Source organism: Amphimedon queenslandica, unplaced genomic scaffold, assembly GCF_000090795.2.
Source record: "Amphimedon queenslandica unplaced genomic scaffold, v1.1 AMPQUscaffold_13437, whole genome shotgun sequence".
NCBI lineage: Eukaryota > Metazoa > Porifera > Demospongiae > Haplosclerida > Niphatidae > Amphimedon > Amphimedon queenslandica.
The window spans coordinates 100,627-114,248 of NW_003546327.1; the positions used below are offsets into that span (position 1 = coordinate 100,627).

General features: G+C 36.4%; 4 protein-coding genes and 2 long non-coding RNA genes across 7 annotated transcripts in view; 2 read left to right on the plus strand and 4 right to left on the minus strand.

Moving 5' to 3' along the window:
* The window catches only part of LOC100634019 (carboxypeptidase A4-like), a 3,906-nt gene extending 1,212 nt beyond the window's left edge, over positions 1-2,694 (minus strand). Inside the window, exons 1-14 of the mRNA XM_011405203.2 lie at positions 2,560-2,694; positions 2,259-2,499; positions 2,020-2,200; positions 1,902-1,969; positions 1,689-1,754; positions 1,524-1,631; positions 1,374-1,465; positions 1,253-1,320; positions 1,129-1,205; positions 963-1,033; positions 813-921; positions 674-757; positions 453-505; positions 164-404 (exon numbers count right to left, since the gene is read on the minus strand). Of these exons, the coding sequence (XP_011403505.2) occupies positions 164-404; positions 453-505; positions 674-757; positions 813-921; positions 963-1,033; positions 1,129-1,205; positions 1,253-1,320; positions 1,374-1,465; positions 1,524-1,631; positions 1,689-1,754; positions 1,902-1,969; positions 2,020-2,200; positions 2,259-2,499; positions 2,560-2,666 (1,566 nt within the window). The 5' untranslated portion in view covers positions 2,667-2,694. The remainder of the gene's footprint in view (positions 1-163; positions 405-452; positions 506-673; positions 758-812; positions 922-962; positions 1,034-1,128; positions 1,206-1,252; positions 1,321-1,373; positions 1,466-1,523; positions 1,632-1,688; positions 1,755-1,901; positions 1,970-2,019; positions 2,201-2,258; positions 2,500-2,559) is intronic.
* Positions 2,695-2,838: 144 nt separating this feature from the next.
* On the minus strand, positions 2,839-10,499 carry LOC100634394 (carboxypeptidase B-like). 2 transcript variants are annotated; one of them, XM_019995610.1, is made up of 12 exons: positions 10,341-10,499; positions 10,023-10,263; positions 9,803-9,974; positions 9,652-9,725; positions 9,541-9,606; positions 9,388-9,495; positions 9,248-9,339; positions 9,122-9,189; positions 8,997-9,073; positions 8,872-8,942; positions 8,718-8,826; positions 2,839-2,959 (listed from the first exon to the last, which is right to left on the minus strand). In XM_019995610.1, exons 1-12 carry the CDS (start codon positions 10,439-10,441, stop codon positions 2,858-2,860), a joined length of 1,281 nt encoding a protein of 426 aa, XP_019851169.1. In that variant the 5' UTR covers positions 10,442-10,499; the 3' UTR covers positions 2,839-2,857. The 2 variants fall into 2 exon arrangements, with proteins under 2 accessions (XP_019851169.1, XP_003386085.1); XM_003386037.2 differs by lacking the exon at positions 2,839-2,959 and adding an exon at positions 8,431-8,673 and having other exon boundaries at positions 10,341-10,498.
* LOC109581482 (uncharacterized) lies at positions 3,184-3,477 on the minus strand. Its single transcript, XR_002184653.1, has 3 exons — positions 3,413-3,477; positions 3,290-3,366; positions 3,184-3,227 (listed from the first exon to the last, which is right to left on the minus strand). It is a non-coding gene; the product is annotated as an uncharacterized LOC109581482 (long non-coding RNA).
* LOC109581481 (uncharacterized) lies at positions 6,980-7,837 on the minus strand. Its single transcript, XR_002184652.1, has 6 exons — positions 7,745-7,837; positions 7,503-7,687; positions 7,350-7,457; positions 7,204-7,295; positions 7,089-7,156; positions 6,980-7,042 (listed from the first exon to the last, which is right to left on the minus strand). It is a non-coding gene; the product is annotated as an uncharacterized LOC109581481 (long non-coding RNA).
* A 98-nt stretch (positions 10,500-10,597) lies between the features above and the next one.
* LOC100634521 (glyoxalase domain-containing protein 4-like) lies at positions 10,598-12,288 on the plus strand. The gene is made up of 10 exons (XM_003386038.3): positions 10,598-10,759; positions 10,815-10,935; positions 11,012-11,077; positions 11,341-11,419; positions 11,473-11,523; positions 11,572-11,651; positions 11,700-11,786; positions 11,835-11,948; positions 12,015-12,101; positions 12,153-12,288. Exons 1-10 carry the CDS (start codon positions 10,617-10,619, stop codon positions 12,231-12,233), a joined length of 909 nt encoding a protein of 302 aa, XP_003386086.1. The 5' UTR covers positions 10,598-10,616; the 3' UTR covers positions 12,234-12,288.
* Positions 12,289-12,895: 607 nt separating this feature from the next.
* On the plus strand, positions 12,896-13,552 carry LOC109581483 (protein PLANT CADMIUM RESISTANCE 2-like). Its single transcript, XM_019995611.1, has 3 exons — positions 12,896-13,024; positions 13,077-13,312; positions 13,367-13,552. The coding sequence occupies exons 1-3, from the start codon at positions 12,973-12,975 to the stop codon at positions 13,397-13,399; spliced, it is 321 nt and encodes a 106-aa protein (XP_019851170.1). The 5' UTR covers positions 12,896-12,972; the 3' UTR covers positions 13,400-13,552.
* Positions 13,553-13,622: the final 70 nt, after the last annotated feature.

Below are 13,622 nucleotides of genomic sequence, written 5' to 3' on the forward strand. Positions count from 1 at the left end.
TGGATGGCAGGCTGGTCCCGACCTTCAATTGATTTCCCAATACTCTCAGTGTATCTGCACTTCCCACTCTCACTGCAAAGCTCCCTGTACCATGCTACACCTTCTTCATATGTGTGCTATCAAGAATATACATAGATAATAACTTTTTATATTGTTAACTCACATATTCCTCAAACCATGTATCTTTTAGACCTTTCTTTTTGGTCCTGGTAGTCATTTTTTCAAACTCCTGCACCAGTGCCTCCACATTGGCAACCATTGAACATTTGGTCTGTGCTTCAGTGTAATTCTCTTGAAGCAAGTGCTTGTCAATCCTGATGTCAGCCATACCGTCAGGAGTTACACGCCATATATCAACATCATCACTTTGTAAGAAATTTTTTATTCCTTCAACACCAGTTGGGCTGGAAGCAAAGGAGCACTATGCATGATTCTCACATAGAAATGCTTACCATCTGATGAGTATTTCATCATTGTATTTGACTGTTCTCTGATACTTTGCAGCCTGGGAGATCCCAAAGAGAAAAGCAAGAAGTAGCACTTTCATGGCTGAAGTTGAATTCATTGCAAAGCAAAGCAAGCTAGCTAGATGAAGCTAGCTCAGCATGACCAGCCACGCCCAAAAATTCTTTTCAGCAAAAATAGCAATAATAATTTTTTAAAGCATAAATTATTCTTCATATTTTAAAGGATTGTCTGCAAGCATTTCAGCAAAGACCAGAGCACCAGCAGCATTTTCTTCACCAGTAGGAATAATCTACCACAAAATGACATGATTAGATCTACTTTAATATTGCATTTAAAGATCTTACTTGATCTGGTGGCAATAGGAATCCATATTGCCCAGTATCTCTTAGCTCAAAACTATAGCCAGCTGCTCTGTAGCCTCCATTGGTTGATGATGCATCTTCCCCATAGCACCTAGTGACCAATATATAAATGGTGTAAATGAATAGCTTTACCAATCTGAAGCAGTTCCACTAGTTGGGTAGAGACCAATTTTCTTTTGTGACGTATATGTTTTTCCATGAACCTTGTATTAGTTCAATGACATGATAATAATTACAATAATAATAACGATAATAATAACAACAATAATAATAATAATAATAATAATAAAAGCCTTACTTCATATATGGCAGCACTGACAGCATCGCCGACTTCCTTCATAGCAGCATCATCCGGAGAGTCTTCATAAGTCCAGCCTATACAAAGCCTCATTACAATATTCAACAATAACACTGTGCTGTACCGTATGGTCGCATGATGAGCTGACTGTAAGAGTGCCAGTCAATTGCACCAATAACAGGAGCATTAGCTCTGTATGTTCATGGCACTGTCATTATATTAGGACAGAATAGCCTGTGGCTAACCTGAAGTAGTTTTGTGTGTTTTGTGTCTCTGGTTCAGAGGCAGCACTAGGACCATGATATGTTTCACTGCAAGGATTATCAGAACTACCTCCCTACAGTACACAACGAGGAGAATTGCATGAGTGGTATGTTATGCATAATAATAATCACCTCACTCCAGTGCTCATTATAGTTTCTGTTAAGATCAACACCTCTGCAACTTGAGCCTTCATTAACACTTCTGTTCTTCCTCCAGAGCCTGTCGTTACTCCTTGTATACTGCATTGTACAAAATACAGCATGTAGTATCATATACTTCACAATCCAGTGACTTACTTCATATCCATCAGGATTCACAAAAGGGACAAATATGAACTCCACCCTTTCTAAAATATTTTTCACCTACACAATAGTTATTTCAAGTATGATTATGCAGTGAATTTAGAAGCATGAAGCCAGCCCACTACAAGTATTGTAAGCCCAAAACCAATTAAGGTGCTTATATGTAAATGCTATAGTAATAGTGATGTAATTAATAAAATCACTTACTCTTTCCTCTGTACTTGTTACAAGGTAGTTTGCCATGTACATACATGTAGCTCCAGATATCCATTCTCCTAGAGCACAAAGATGAATATTAGTCCTTTTTATACCACGAATGACTCACGTGCATGAATCTGACATTGGAAATATATTTTAAGTTTCTCTTGACCAGTTTCAATACCAATGTGAACTGCTGGTTGTGCTCTTCCTTCAAGTGATTCCCCAATTGATGGCACAAACCTACATATCTCACTGTGCTCTTCAGCTAGGTCCTTATACCATTCATATATTTCATCATATCCATGCTATAAAAGATTCAAAAACTTGCTTAGTGCATGATTTAAAAACTATGCTGGTACTCACGTAATCTTCAAACCAGAGATCATCTCCAACTTTATTTCTTGTGTTATTAACTTCAAATTGATGTACCAAATCTTCAATACTAGCAATCGTAACACATTCCTTGGTTGCTTCTTTATAAGTACCAGCTCCCTGGACCAAGTCTTTCTTAATCCTGATGTCAGCCATGCCCTCAGAAGTGAAGTGCCATACATCAACATCATCACTTTGCAGGAACTCTTTCATTCCTTCAAAACCAGTTGGGCTGGTTCGAAAAAGAGTATGATGAAACTAGACACACGTAAAGGACTAAGTTCTTCCTTACCATCTAATAAGTATCTCATCATTGTACTTTACTGTTCTTTGGTACTTTGCAGACTGACAGAGAGACAAATGAAGAACAAAAAGCAGCAACACTTTCCACTCAACCATTTTGCTGCTCTGTTTTTTAATGAGCCACACCCTTGGATAGACTATAGATCTATAATCATGATTTTCAGCACAAAATAATGACTATGTATATTAATACAAATCATCAGCAGATGAAAATAACAGCTGTGCAAGTTTATTTAGAGTATTTTTAGCTTTTATATGTAGCATATCTACAAAGTTTCTAATCCTCTTTATTTCTTGTGAGAATTATAAGGATTAGGAATTGGAGCAGCAATGAGTCTTTCTGCAAATTCCAAAACTCCTTCGAGATTTTCCATGCCAGTTGGTATAATCTGTAAAGAAATTATAAAAGCTGCATTGTCATGTGAATTATTATGCCTCTTCTGGTGGTAGTAGGAAAGCATATTCTCCAGTATCCCTCAGTTCAAGAGTATAACCAGCAGCACGATAGGCTCCATTCGTTGAAGTAGCATCCTCACCGTAAAACCTAAAAAAACTAATCAATAGTTTTTCACTTATAGTTCATTACCAATCAGAGGCTATGCCACTAGTTGGATAAAGATCAATGACTTTCTGTGACGTGTAGGTTTTACCAAAAACCTAAATTGTAATGGATTGGAATCATGATTACCGATTTGAATTATTTCGTGTGTTTAATTTACATCAAAGATTTTTGCACTCATTTCATCACCAATCTCCTTTAACTGGGCTTCATCAGGAGAATCTTGATTTGTCCATCCTAAAAGCATCTTAGTGAGCATCAAATTATATTAATATTGGATTACCGTATGGTCGCAGTATAAGTTGACTAAAAGAGTGCCAGTCAATGGCACCTAAAATAGGACCATTGTCTCTATTAAATATTAATACAATAAATAATATATGTAATAATTATAGCACTAACTAGTCTCGCCATGCCCCTTCGCTACCTGCAGGTAGCGAAGGGGCATGGCGAGACTAAGCACTAACCTGAAGTAGTTTTGCGTGTGTTGTGTCTCCGGTTCAGAAGCAGCACTAGCTCCATGATATTTATCATTGCAAGGATTACTTGAGCTACCTCCCTATGCATGAAAAAGGACATTAAAATTCTTTCCTGTTTCACAATATACCTGATTCCAGTGATCATTGTAGTTTCTGTTCAGATCTACACCTCTACAACTTGATCCAGAATTAACTTGTCTATTCTTCCTCCACAGACGATCTCCATTCCAGCTATACTGTATAGAATAATTAATATTTACTGTAGCCATTATAGTTACATTACTTCATATCCATCAGGGTTGACAAGAGGAACAAATATAATTTCCACATTTTGCAGAATATTTGAAATCTACAAATACATTTGTGACAAGTGTTGATCTTAAGCCATTCATTACCCTTTCTGAGCCATCAGGATTATTTGTTAAGGAATCAGCTATGTACATGCAAGTTGCTCCAGATATCCATTCACCTTTTGACATTATAATGAAAAAGATACACTAATTATAAAATCTTCTAATTTCACTTACGAGCATGACTCTGACATTGGAAATATATTTTTCCAACTACCGGATTTCCGACATGAAAAGCAGGCAAGTCCCTGTCTTCTACTGATTTTCCAATGGAGGGAATAAACTGGCACCTGTCACCACATTGCTCAGCTAATTCCCGGTACCAAGCATATATTTCATCATACCTATGCTACATTAGGGACCCAATAAAAGCAGGAGTAATGGTAGGAGTTGAGACTAAAATGCGTGGGTCCACACACTAAGTGAATAATAAAAGCAGGAGCAGAGTAGAATATGTGGTGTGTAGTTGTAATGATTATAGTCAAATATTTATAGTATAACTAGTCTAAGATATTAAATTTTTGTTATTTCCATTGTGTATTTAAATATTATTCTTCATAAGAACAACTTAAACAAAAGCTAAAATAAATCAAATTTACTCCATTATTAGAATTTCCATACTGTAGTACATCTTACATTACACTTCTTAAGTGTACTAAATTGTCACATAATTATTTCTTTAATTTTTGTAGGTCAACCATGTATCTTAACTATAACTTTTTGATAAATCATGCATTGTTGTACATACTAGCTATGTTACTGTTTGTCTATAATGTGCAAGAACTTAACCAACACAATATCACAGAAAAAATTATCAAGCAAGAAAAAGGATAGACAAAAGAGTCAAAGTGAGAGAAAGAGAAAATGCACTAAATCAGGTATATGGATGTAAAACAAAGGTCTAAATACTTGACCAGAATAATCTAATCATAATAGAAATGGTAACAATGATAACAATAGATCAAATACTTAATCAGAAGGTTATGGATAATGGATCAGTCTAATGAGATACCATTAAAGACTGCATAGTGTTTACCTATACATTAATTTTGTGTATTCAATGAAGGAAAAGTAGTCCTCCAATTTATAAAACAACTTAAATTAACTCATGAAAGTAACTTAAATTTATTGTTAAAATCATTTAAATTGCCTATACAAGTCTTTACCTTCTTACTATAGCTGCTCCTACTTTTTAATAATAATGGCTGCGTGGGTGGCTGACTCTATCCACCCACGCATTTAAGGCTTTTCTACACTAGGCGCATTGAACTGGTTTGGAACCTGTACCAGTCATTTCACACCTGATGCGCATTGAATGGGCTTCACTTCTGAACCAGTTTGAACTTTTGCATTGCAACTGTAGAAAGGCCTTTAGTCTCAACTCCTACTACTACTCCTACTCCTACTCCTACTACTACTCCTATCAGGCAGGCCCACTGAGAGGGGGGGGAAGCAGGGGATAAATCCCCTGGGCCCCTCACTTCAGAGGGCCCCATAATAATATACATTATAATTAAAGTATAATAAGTCATCTTTTAATACATGATTAAACATGTGCCTTTCTGGTTTTTAAACTAGCAAAATGATCCATGATATAATCAAAATTTAGCTGTTCTGCAAGTTTGCTTTTAATTGCTAGTGTTCCTAAGTCAGTCAATCAATTTTCGGTCATATTTGAGCATTGGTAGTTCTTGTCATTTAATTTGTAATTTTTTTCATTATTGCAAAGGGCCCCTAATTTTAATCTTCCCCTGGGCCCCATGTCTTCTCTCAGCGGGCCTGCTATCAGGTCCCCTATACTAAGAATTATTGGCAGCCTGATAAATAACAATACACACTCACATATTCCTCATGCCATTCCTGCTGTGCTTGACCGTGGAGTTTTACCGATGCTGTCATGCTCTCAAATTGTTGGACCAATACCTCAACATCAGCGACTGCAGTACATTGCTTTGCAACGATATCAGTCCCTTGAATGAGGTTTTTGCTAATCCTGATGTCAGCTAGTCCATCAGGAGTGACACGCCATACATCAACATCATCACGTTGCAGGAACCCTTTCATTCCTTCAACACCAGTTGGGCTGGTTGAAAGAAAGAGTAGATAGTGATACTACACACACACACACACAAAGGGTAAAGTTCTTCCTTACCATCTAATAAGTATCTCATCATTGTACTTTACTGTTCTTTGGTACTTTGCAGACTGACAGAGAGACAAATGAAGAACAAAAAGCAGCAACACTTTCCACTCAACCATCTCTACTACCATTTGTGAAAATGTCTCGGTCTCTTTCGTGTATTAAATCTTTTATTGACTCTTTTTCTTAATCATTTACTCATTTTATTGTCACTATTATTAGCTCCGACTATGACAGATTCAAAAAAATTTGCTGCTCTGTTTTTCAATGAGCCACACCCTTGGATAGACTAGATCTATAATCATGATTTTTAGCACAAAATAATGACTATGTGTTGATAAAAATCATCAGCAGATAAAAGTAAAAGCTATATGCAAGTTTATTTAGGGTATGTTTTAGCTTTTATGTGGCATATCTACAGTTTCTAATCCTCTTTATTTCTTGTGAGAATTATAAGGATTAGGAATTGGAGCAGCAATGAGCCTTTCTGCGAATTCCAAAACTCCTTCAAGATTCTCCATACCAGTTGGTATAATCTGTAAAGAAATTATAATAGCTGCATTTTCATGTGCACTATTGTACCTCCTTTGGTGGAAGTAGGAAACCATAAGACCCAGTATCCCTCAGTTCAACAGTATAACCAGCAGCACGATAGGCTCCATTTGTTAAAGTAGCGTCTTCACCATAAAACCTAAAAAGAACTGGTCAATTTTTCTTCAGTTATTGTCCTTTACCAATCAGAGGCTGTGCCACTAGTAGGATAAAGACCAATGGATTTCTGTGATGTGTAGGTTTTACCAAAAACCTAAATTGTAATAGATTGGAATCATGATTACCGATTTGAAATATTTTGTGTGTTTAATTTACATCAAAGATTTTTGCACTCATTTCATCACCAATCTCCTTCAACTGGGCTTCATCAGGAGAATCTTGATTTGTCCATCCTAAAAGCATTTTAGTGAGCATCAAATCATATTAATATTGAATTACCGTATCGTCGTAGTATAAGTTGACTATAAGAGTGCCAGTCAATGGCACCTATAATAGGAGCATTGTTTCTAATATTAATACAATAAATAATATATAAAATTATCATAGCACTAACCTGAAGTAGTTTTGTGTGTGGTCTGTTTCAGGTTCAGAGGCAGGGCCAATTCCATGATATGTCTCACTGCAAGGATTACTTGAACTACCTCCCTATGCATGAAAAAGGATCGTGGCATTAAAATTCTTCCCTGTTTCACAATATACCTCATTCCAGTGGTCGTTGTAGTTTCTGTTCAGATCTACACCTCTACAACTTGATCCAGAATTAACTTGTCTATTCTTCCTCCACAGACGATCTCCATCCCACGTATACTGTATGGAATAATTAATATATACTATAACCATTAGTTACATTACTTCATATCCATCAGGGTTGACAAGAGGAACAAATATAAATTTCACATTTTGCAGAATATTTGAAATTTACAAATACATTTATGACAAGTGTTGATCTTAAGCCATCATTACCCTTGATGAGCCATCAGGATTATTAGTTAAGGAGTCAGCTATGTACATGCAAGTTGCTCCAGATATCCATTCACCTATGACAATGTAATGAAAAAGATACACTAATTATAAAATCTTCTAATTTCACTTACGAGCATGAATCTGACATTGGAAATATATTTTTCCAACTACCGGATCTCCGACATGAAAAGCAGGCTGGTCCCTGTCTTCAAACGATTTTCCAATGGAGGGAATAAACTGGCACCTGTCACCACATTGCTCAGCCAAGTCCCGGTACCAAGTATATATTTCGTCATACCTATGCTATATTAAGAATTATTGGCAACCTGATGAATAACAATACACACTCACATATTCCTCGTGCCATTCCTGCTGTGCTTGACCATGGAGTTTCACTGATGCAGTCATGTTCTCAAATTGTTGGACCAATGCTTCCACATCAGCGACTGCAGTGCATTGCTTGGTAACGATATCAGTTCCTTGGATGAGGTTTTTGTTAATCCTGATGTCAGCCAGTCCATCAGGAGTGATACGCCATACATCAATATCATCACGTTGCAGGAACTCTTTTATTCCTTTGACACTAGTTGGACTGGTTGAAAGAAAGAGTATAGTAATACTACACAGACAAAGGGTAAAGTTCTTCCTTACCATCTAATAAGTATCTCATCATTGTACTTTACTGTTCTTTGATACTTTGCAGACTGACAGAGAGACAGATGGAGAACAAAAAGCAGCAACACTTTCCACTCAACCATTTTGCTGCTCTGTTTTTTAATGAGCCACACCCTTGAATGGACTAGCTTCATTTATAGACTAGCAGCAATCATGATTTTCAGCACAAAATAATGACTATGTATTAATAAAATCACCAGCAAATAAAAATAACAGCTATGTAAGTTTTATTTGGGTATATTTTAGCTTTTATGTAGCATATCAATACAGTTTCTAATCCTCTTTACTTCTTGTGAGAATTATTAGGATTAGGAATCGGATCATCAATAAGTCTTTGTGCAAATTCCAAAACTGCAGCAAGATTTTCCATGCCAGTTGGTATAATCTATACAAAGTATAACAGTTGCATTGTCATGTGCACTATTGTACCTGTTCTGGTGGGAGTAGGAAACCATAAGATCCAGTATCCCTCAGTTCAACAGTATAACCAGCAGCACGATAGGCTCCATTTGTTGAAGTTGCATCCTCACCGTAAAACCTAAGAAAGAACTAGTTAATATTTATTCCAGTTATTCTTCTTTACCAATCAGAGGCTGTGCCACTAGTAGGATAAAGACCGATGGATTTCTGTGACGTGTAGGTTTCACCAAAAACCTAAATTATAATGGATTGGAGTCTGACTTGAATTATTTTGTGTGCTCAATTTACAGCTTTAATTTTTTCACTCATTTCGTCACCAATTTCCTTCAACTGGGTTTCATCAGGAGAATCTTGATTTGTCCATCCTATAACAGCATTTTAGTGAGCATCAAATCATATTAATATTGGATTACCGTATGGTCGCAGTATAAGTTGACTATAAGAGTGCCAGTCAATGGCACCTATGATAGGACCATTGGTTCTATTAGAATTAATATTAATACAAAAAAATGATATTATAAAATAATTATAGCACTAACTTGAAGTAGCTTTGTGTGTTTTGTGTTTCTGGTTCAGAGGCAGCACTCACACCATGATATGTCTCACTGCAAGGATTACTTGAACTACCTCCCTATGTATGAAAAATGACATTAAAATTCTTTCCTGTTTCACAATATACCTCATTCCAGTGGTCATTGTAGTTTCTGTTCAGATCTACACCTATACAAGCTGATCCAGAATTTTCTCGTCTATTCTTCCTCCACAGACGATCACCAGTCCATGTATACTGTATAGAATAATTAATATATAGTGTAGCCATTAGTTACATTACTTCATATCCATCAGGGTTGACAAGAGGAACAAATATAAATTCCACATCGTCCAAAACTTTTGAAATCTACAAATACATTTATCACAAGTGTTGATCTTAGGTCATCGTTACCATGTCTAAGCCTTCAGGATTATTAGTTAAGGAATCAGCTATGTACATGCAAGTTGCTCCAGATATCCATTCACCTATGACAACATAATGAAAATTATGCATCAATATAAAACACTAATTTATCACAAGTAAAAATTATACTTTCACTTACGAGCATGAATCTGACATTGGAAGTATATTTTTCCAACTGCCGGGCTTCCAACATGAAAAGCAGGCATGACCCGGCCTTCCAGTGATCCTCCAATAGAGGAATTAAATTGGCATCGTTCACCACATTGCTCAGCCAATTCCTTGTACCAATCATATATTTCATCATACCTATGCTATATTAAGAATTATTGGCAACCTGATAAATAACAATACACACTCACATATTCCTCGTGCCATTCCTGCTGTGCTTGACCATGGAGTCTCACTGATGCAGTCATGTTCTCAAATTGTTGGACCAATTCCTCAACATCAGCGATTGTAGTGCATTGCTTTAAAATGATATCAGTTCCTTGGATGAGGTTTTTGTTAATCCTGATGTCAGCCAGTCCATCAGGAGTGACACGCCATACGTCAACATCATCACGTTGCAGGAACTCTTTCATTCCTTCAACACCAGTTGGGCTGTAAAGGATTTAAAAAGAGAGAGGTGGGGGAAGCAAAATTATAAAGTGATAAATTGTGCTACCAGTTCCATTTACCATCTAATTAGTATCTCATTGTCATATTTGACAGTCCTTTGATACTTTGCAGCTTGGGAGGTGAGGAGGAGGAGAGCAGAGATAAGGAAAACCTTCAACATTTTGTCCTCAGTGGGCTACGTGATAAAGAGTGCAAGGTGTAGATCATGAATGTATTCAAAGAGACAATACCAGGATGAAGTGAGGCAATTTGCGAATTTGCAAAGCAACAGAGCTGAAATACACACTTGAGCCACGCCCTATTATAGCAACACCCACGCATACTTAAGGCTTAAAATGGCGAGTGGAAGGAGGGCACTGCACTATGTGTTCAAAATAGCAGACAGAGATGCAACGGTTAAATTCTATCGGGATATTTTGGGTATGAAGGTATTGAGACACGAAGAATTTAATGAGGGCTGCAAGGCAGCTTGCAATGGGTGAGAATAAAAATAATAACTTTTAATATTCTTATTTTATTATTTTTAATTGAAGGCCTTATGATGGCCTTTGGAGCAAGTCTATGGTTGGTTATGGTGAAGAAGATTCTCATTTTGTGGCTGAACTCACTTACAATTATGGGATCAAATCGTACAAAAAAGGAAATGATTTTAAAGTATTAATCAGCCACTCCTACTCATTAATATTCATAAAAATTAATTGAATTAAAATTAACAGTTTTTATTCTTTAGTGCATATCTATACATTCCAGAAATGCATTCAGCAAACTACAGCAGTCAGGAATGAAGTATAGCAAAGTAAATCAATTCCAAAATTGGGCCAAAGTCCCTTGGACTTTAGCCTAATTTTGCCAAAAATCAAAAGGAAAGATTTCTCCATTTTTGTAACTTTTCTGATGCATATATATGTACTATTTTGTGTAGAAGTTGGAACTAATTTCGATCAAGTTTAGATTTTTTTTATGAATTTTTATTTTGCTCCAAATTCGGGCCAAAAATGAAAAAGAGAGAATCCTCCATTTTTATTTCATTTTCTGATGCTTATACAAGTACTTATGTAGGAGAGTGACGACAGCCTGAAGGTTGATGGTCCTGGTGGATATACATTTATCTTATATGACAAAAACTCCTCTACAAGGGGTATGTTCTATTTAATGATGAATTTGGCACATTGTTCATGAATTATTCTTTAGACCCTGTTCAATCAGTATGCTTGAGTGTCACAGACCTAGAGAGATCTAAAAGTAACTTGTACTCATTAGAAATTATTATTGCAATTATGTATGATGAAGGTTATTGGGCTGATCTCCTTGGAATGACAATATTTGCACAAAACGAAAACTTCCTCACATTAGGCTATGCTCCTGAGCAGGTATTTTATGATTTTCTTACTTTTTCATCATTTTTAACTAACTTAAAGGCCAAACTTGTATTGGAGAGAATTAGTGAGCCAATGGATCATGCAGAAGCATATGGAAGAATTGCTTTTTCATGTCCAAGAGCTCAGGTATATTTAAATGTAAATGAGTTATTATTATTATTGATTATTACAAAGCTTCCTGATATTGAGAAAGCTGTCAGTGATAAAGGATGGAAGATATTGACTCCACTGGTTAGCTTAGACACTCCGGGTAAAGCTACTGTTGAAGTAGTCATACTGGCTGATCCAGTAAGGATAATCGCTAAATGATTATTATTATTATTATTATTATTATTATTGTAAACCATTATTAAGGATGGACACGAAATCTGTTTTGTGGGTGATGAAGCTTTTAGAGAGCTGCCAAAAGTTGATCCAAAAGCAGACCAGCTAATGGATGAAGTATATATTACTATTGTTCTTTGCATTATCTTATTTTTATATCTTTGTAAGGCAATTGCAGGTGACAAGAGTGTCGCATGGTTTGCTGAGAAGGAGCTTAAAAAAGCGAAAAAACTGGAACAAGAAAATTAATCCTAATAATTATAAATGTTGCATGTGCATTGTAAAATGAATATTGTGTAAACATGATGTCTGCTGGTCTCATGGAAACAGCGAGAGGCTTGGATAGCTCCGGCTTTGTTTGACTTGCATGCAGGGCTATGATTTGGACTATGAATAATAGAATCTAATGTGAACCATAACAGATACTAAAGAACTCAATTTATAAAGAACCTACTGGGCTATAATGGTTGACTAAAAATATTTATGACCAAATAATTATGACATACTATGACCATAGATACCACACCGCTCAGTATTATGCTATGTTTACACTAGCTTCTTTAACTGAGTCAGCCCCTGTTTAAAGTGGGCTAGCACAGTTTCATTTGATAGTGTAAACAGTAACCAAACTGAGCTGAAGTGAGCTGGGCCAAACCAGGCCAGCATGGCTAGTACAGCAGGGCCAGCTCAGTCTGGCTCAGCACGGTTTGGCTCACTTCTGTAGTGTAAACACAGCATAAATAGTAACCAAAGTGAGCTGGGCCAAACCAGGCCAGCATGGTAAGTACAGCAGGGCCAGCTCAGCCTGGCTCAGCACGGGTTTGGCCCAGTTCCATAGTGTACACGTAGTATTTAGTCAGGGCTATGATAACCACAAAGTCCGGCGCGCGCCTTTCACAAAGACAGTCCGCGCTACTAGATCTATATTGGTGAGAACGTGATAATTGTTACTCTAATTTCTAAGAAGTAACTCGGTGAACAAGCCATCATGTCTGGTTGGGAGCATGGAATATGTGGTTGCTTTGATGACTGCACAATATGTAAGTTAATTCTAAATCTAAAAGACTGACATTTTTGTTCCAACACTGATAGGCTTGCTGTCATTTTTTTGTCCTTGCATTCAAATTTATCGCAATGCTAATGCAATCCCTGATGGAGAACATGGTTGCCTCTTTCTTTGTGGAATGTGCACATTTCTTCATGCTTGCTATAATCGTACCACACTGCGTCATGATATTCGTGTTCACAAAAATATCAGTGGAAGTCATTGTGAAGACTGGCTATGCACTTACTTCTGTTTCTCTCTTAGTTTAGCTCAAGAATCTCAGGTTAGTCATAGTAGATGAATTGTTCACTATGTAGTACACTATGTACATTGATAGGAAATGAAGAGTGAGTATATGCTCCGTGAATAGACTCTACTGTAAAATAATCATGGACTTTTTCTCTAAAATAATATAAAATCATTATGTTGTGATACAGCTTTTGGTTTATTAAAAAATTTTTTGTACCTTATACAAATTTTTTTTGATGAATGTGGGAGTGTTAGTCAAGACAATTAAGTTTAAGGCTCCTCCTAAATATTAAGGCAATATCATAGCAACAACCAAAATGCGTGGGAGTTGTTCTTGTAGTATA